The sequence below is a fragment of the Salmo salar genome, chromosome 11, assembly GCF_965601325.2.
Source record: "Salmo salar chromosome 11, fSalSal1, whole genome shotgun sequence".
NCBI classification, from domain to species: Eukaryota; Metazoa; Chordata; class Actinopteri; order Salmoniformes; family Salmonidae; genus Salmo; species Salmo salar.
This window is the reverse complement of record NC_138301.1, coordinates 23,020,555-23,026,554: the sequence shown is the minus strand read 5'-3', so window position 1 is coordinate 23,026,554 and position 6,000 is coordinate 23,020,555. Positions and strand designations below refer to the sequence as shown.

Below are 6,000 nucleotides of genomic sequence, written 5' to 3'. Positions count from 1 at the left end.
GGTGTCTGTAGTGATGCCTCTAGCACTGAGATGCAGTGCCTTAGACCGCTGCACCACTCGGGAGCCCATTTAAGTTAGCTGGAGTAGCTCAAACTGCACGTGTTATGTCTCCATGATACACCATCTTAACCCGCTTCATTTGGCTATTGAGTCTTCACATAGGAATGCATGGTGTCATGTGATCAGTGACTTCGTCCACTCATATATATAGTCATTGGCACACACAGACACACACGCTCACACACATAGTGACTCTGTGATAGTTCTCCACCACCCATGTGGTGTATCCAACTCTCCCCTTCCCTTTATCCAAATCCCCACCAACACCCCTCCTACAGCCCCCCTCTCTCTCTCTCAATCTGGGCAGTCTGCCAGTGTGCCCATCCTGCTCTCTCTCACTTTCTCTCTATCCCCCTTTTTTGCTCCCTCTCTCTCTAGATCTCTCTGTATTCTGCATTCGCTGAGCTCTTTCACAATGTTATTATAGAACAAAGTGGTTCTGGGTTTTGCTGTGTTCTCTCTCTCTCTCTCTCTCTCTCTCTCTCTCTCTCTCTCTCTCTCTCTCTCTCTCTCTCTCTGTGAGGCAGGCAGGGCAGCAGAGCGGTGAACTCACTGTGTTCTCACGTCTGTATTGGGCAGGCTGATGAGTGTGTGAGAGAGCACTGAGCAGGGATGAGCACCAGGCAGTGAGGAAGAGAACGACAGAGTAAAAAAGGAGTGCAGCTGTAGTCGGATGCTGTGGAGAACGAGAGCTGGCATACCTCTCTCTCTCCCTCCGTCTCACTCTCTCAGTCTGTCTCCCCCACTCCCATGCTGTTGTGATAGACAGCACGGCACTCTCGGCTCGGCTGCATGGAGGCACAGGGAGGGGCAGGGAGCCCAGGTAGGTGCAGCTTCACGTTATTCACTGTTAGCATAGAATCCATCAGCCTAGACCAGACTGTTCATCACCATGTCTTTCCAGACTGACTCTATGTTATGTCTATTCATGGTAGTCTATCATACCAGCCTCTTTCACTCTATTGTCACATTTAAATTCTCTGTTAGCCCAGACTTGGTTTCTGAGAATAGGTGCTCTGTTTTACCCCAGACATATACTGTAGCAGCCTAGATGGTTATGTTAGTTAAGTCATGTACTCTGCCAGCTTTGACTGTATATTAGTATATTAGTGTAGTAAATTCTCTTATCAGTGGTTTCTGTTAATCTATTAACCCACATGCAGTGCACATCAGTGGACTGCAGATGATACTGTAGAGTAGAGGAAACAGTAGCCAACATTAAGTATGGAAATAAGATAGTGGTGGAGGTTTCTACAGGTCTGAATTGGAGAATATATAAAGTGTTAATGAATCCATACTATTCTTAGTATGTTTAGACTAAATGTATATGAAATATGTATTGAATGCTTACATGTTGATGACATGGTTGGGAAAGAAAGGAAGATGAACACATGTTCATGTTGCTGTTTTCAGATATGGAGGATGTTGTGTGTAGAGCTATTTCAGTACCCTGTGTTGACACAATGTAGTTAATAAGATGTGATAAACAAGATATGATTTGTATGGTATCAATTAGACACAATACCTTAATGACATTGACATAACGGATCATAGCAACATCATTACCTGTAGGATGGATTGTTATCTGTGATAAAGGAAAAAAGGATGGATGTTAGAAGAGAGAAATAACAGTGTGGTGGGAGAAGGGTGTGGAGAGACTTACTTCCTGTTGCCTTTACTGTTGAGAGAAGATTGATTTTATTGAACCGATATGTTGGGTTTGATTAAACTATTGTGGTGAATGCAATCACTGTGTGTGTGTGTGTGTGTGTGTGTGTGTGTGTGTGTGTGTGTGTGTGTGTGTATGAACCGGATTCAGAGGAAGTCCTGCGTGATTGCTAGGAGCAGTGTGAGCCGAAACCTGACACAGCAGCCTTTCAAACAGCACACGCCAGTCCTTTCACTGTTGGCTGGTGGTATGTTCACCATGTTCCATTAAACACACTGTGTACGGATGGTCTGCTCATGACACACACACACACTGAGTGCTCAGTCAGTAGGCATTTACAGTAGGGCACACTTGGTCAAGAGGAGCATGAGGTAGTGTCAGCTCATTCATCACGTTCAATGACCTATTAGAGACTGTCCTTGTGAATAAGACCACATCCAATTACTCATTTGATATGGCTTGGTTATACCAGAGATCTCTGCAGTAGGCTAGGTTAAGTTTATTGCTTTCATATGATCAGTAGGATTGTACAATAAGCCATTCCAGAGCATTGGGAAACAGATTAACAGTCCTCTCTTTTGAAAAGTGTCTCAGGTTGGGGGCACGTTAGGTGGCTAGGCTAGCTACCTGACTCACTGACACATTTACCCTAGACCATGTAGGACTGATACTTATTCATCTAGGATTTATGTCTGACCCACTAAGGACAAAGACACATGCAGCCTCAGTCCCCAGAGCCACATATGTATAGTAGCTGGTTTAGTCAATGAGTCTCCTCATATGTCACTATCACTGCACTACCTAGCAGATCCATCTCATTCTAGAGCATTCTTTACAGTACACATATTTACAGTATCAACATTGACATGTGCCATGTATAGTAATCCTTGGTGGCTTACAAAATAATGGAAGCAAGGCATTACATACTGTGATGTGCCTTTCATACTGTGATGTGCCTTTGTGTAATGGGAATATTTAAGATGTTTATGCTGGCTAACACATAAGATTTCCAGTGTTCTAATTCAGACACTCATTTGTGTATGGTTTGATGGTCACTAGACCTGATACGGAATATTATGGATTGTTCTCATATCTGTTGATAGTGATTGACGCCAGACTGGAGGTACAAGGACAGAGGACACTGACCGTTATTGTATTCTGTGACACTGTGTGATCCTGTAGCAGCTGATTTTGTGACTTCCTACAAGCCTCTCAGTGGGTGTTTACTGAACATTGGTGCTGTGAGATTAGAATATGTTATCTGCTTCTGTTCTGAAAGAGTTGTGTTAAACCAGATTGATTTTGATTGACGTCATCTGTGACTGCTCTTCTTTTTTATTCACCTTGAAAAATCCCTAGTACACTTTGATTGAATACTATGTGTGTGTCTATGTATGTAAAACATGATTGGCAATTGATTTAAGGTGTAAACCACAGGAGGTTGGTGGCACCTTAATTGGGGAGGATGGGCTCGTGGTAATAGCTGGAGTGGTATGGGTGGAATGGTATCAAATACATCAAACACATGGCTTCCATGTGTTTGATGCCACTCCATTCACTCTGTTCCATCCATTATTGTGAGCCATCCTCCCCTCAGCAGCCTCCAGTGGTGTAAACATTAATTGTGTGACTATGAGGCAGATTGACAGACAGAGGGGGGTAACAGACATCGGAAATGAAGCAGCAAACGGTAAATAGTATCACCACCTCATTATAGAGAAGGGAAAGTGGAGCTGTATTCTCTCAGCTTGTTTGGACCCTCGCTGCAAAAAGAAATCGATAGCCAACAGCAAGCCTTGTATCCAGAGTGAAATGGGAATCCATCATGTTTAGTCTGTAACTTGCTTTGCCAACCCTTTGAAATGCCACACCCTTCTCTGTGTGATACACACACACACACACACACACACACACACACACACACACACACACACACACACACACACACACACACACACACACACACACACAATCTGTGCCAAAGATGCCCTTCTCCATTCCTAAGGACATGGATGTTTCCACAGTGATTGTGCAGTCTGAGGGACAACATGATGATGATGTCCAACAGAGGGCTTGGGGAGGGCAGCCCAGCAGGGAGGATGTTAACCTCTAGAACGCTCCTGCTGCTACTTTCTCATCTATCTATTCTAATCTCTTTCCTCTTTTCATCCACACCTTCATTCCGCTCTCCCTCTCTTCTTTCTCACCTATCTCCATCCCCCTCTCCTCCCTGTCTGCTGTGTTCTGCGCTAACGCTTGTTGCTGCAGAGTCAGTGAGGTAGCAATGTGCCGCATGACTCAGAGGAATCTGGAGATCAAATCAAATCCATTTTTATTCCGAATATAATATAATATAACAGGTTGCCTTACAGTGCAATGCTTACTTACAAGCCCTTAATGAACAATGCAGTTTTAAGAAAAATAGGTGTTATAAAGTAAAAAAAATAGATAAGTAAAAAGACAAAAAAATATTTTTTTTAAATTAAAGAGCAGCAGTAAAATAACAGTACAGGGGTACTGGTACAGAGTCAATGTGCAGGGGCACATGTTAGTCCAGTTAATTGAGGTAATATGTACATGTAGGTAGAGTTAAAGTGACTATGCATAGATTATAAACAGAGAGTAGCAGCAGCGTAAAAGGGGGGGGGGGATATAAATAGCCATTTGGGTAGCCATTTGATTAGCTGCTCAGGAGTCTTATGGCTTGGGAGTAGAAGCTTTTAAGAAGCCTTTTGGATGGGCTAGAGTTAGTACAGGACACCACCCTGAGAAGTGTGTGTGTGTGTGTGTGTGTGTGTGTGTGTGTGTGTGTGTGTGTGTGTGTGTGTGTGTTCGCGTGTACACTTACATGTGTGAAAATGTGCATGTGTGTGTGAATGTGTGACAGTTTGATCAAGTGTGTATGGATTTCTACTAGAGTGGGGAGTGTGCTCTGTAGATGACTGTGCATTTGAGTGTACTGAATGTTCAGGTGTATATAGGTATGTCTGAGAGAGACTAGAGGTCTCTGTATGTGGCTGTGTGTTGGTTTGTGAGTCTTCAAAGATACACCTCAGCTCCCTGGATAATATTCCGTGACTCAGAGCCTGGTGGAATGTGGTCTTCCTCCAAGGAATGTGTTGTCTCAGAACATCAGATGAGACAGCCGTTTTCAATTTAAACCTAATTGAATGTCCACCTCAGCCTAGTACACAAGCACATCCACATAAGTCTCTTTCCATCACTGTCTGCACATGACTCACACACACTGGAGGAGATCTAAATTACCTTTACACACAACTCCATACATTCAAACACACACACACAGAACATAGATACTGTGCATACTACATTTATTTCTAGATATTTTTTTATTTGATTTATTTCACCTTTATTTAACCAGGTAGGCTAGTTGAGAACAAGTTCTCATTTGCAACTGCGACCTGGCCAAGATAAAGCATAGCAATTCGACACATACAACAACACAGAGTTACACATGGAATAAACAAAACATACAGTCAATAATACAGTAGAACAAAAGAAAACAAATCTATATACAGTGAGTGCAAACGAGGTAAGTTAAGGCAATAAATAGGCCTTGGTGGCGAAGTAATTATAATATAGCAATTAAACATTGGAATGGTAGATGTGCAGAAGATGAATGTGCAAGTAGAGATACTGGGGTGCAAAGGAGCAAGATAAATAAATAAATACAGTATGGGGATGAGGTAGGTAGATAGATGGGCTGTTTACAGATGGGCTATGTACAGGTGCAGTGATCTGTGAGCTGCTCTGACAGCTGGTGCTTAAAACTAGTGAGGGAGATATGAGTCTCCAGCTTCAGAGATTTTTGCAGTTCGTTCCAGTCATTGGCAGCAGAGAACTGGAAGGAAAGACGACCAAAGGAGGAATTGGCTTTGGGGGTGACCAGTGAGATATACCTGCTGGAGCGCGTGCTACGAGTGGGTGCTGCTATGGTGACCAGTGAGCTGAGATAAGGCGGGGCTTTACCTAGCAGAGACTTGTAGATAACCTGTAGCCAGTGGGTTTGGCGACGAGTATGAAGCGAGGGCCAACCGACGAGAGCGTACAGGTCGCAATGGTGGGTAGTGTATGGGGCTTTGGTGACAAAACGGATGGCACTGTGATAGATTGCATCCAGTTTGTTGAGTAGAGTGTTGGAGGCTATTTTATAGATGACATCACCGAAGTCGAGGATCGGTAGACTGGTCAGTTTTACGAGGGTGTGTTTGGCAGCATGAGTGAAGGATGCTTTGTTGCGATATAGGATA

The 6,000-nt window shown here is 43.5% G+C and overlaps 1 protein-coding gene across 2 annotated transcripts in view; it reads left to right on the top strand.

The window, feature by feature from the left end:
- The first annotated feature begins 469 nt into the window (after window positions 1-469).
- The window catches only part of LOC106562278 (dysbindin domain-containing protein 1-like), a 38,826-nt gene continuing 33,295 nt past the window's right edge, over window positions 470-6,000 (top strand). Inside the window, exon 1 of one of the 2 annotated variants that reach the window (XM_014127049.3) lies at window positions 470-883. In XM_014127049.3, coding sequence (XP_013982524.1) covers window positions 853-883 — 31 coding nt within the window. In that variant the 5' untranslated portion in view covers window positions 470-852. The remainder of the gene's footprint in view (window positions 884-6,000) is intronic. The other variant, XM_014127050.3, reaches the window with a different exon arrangement.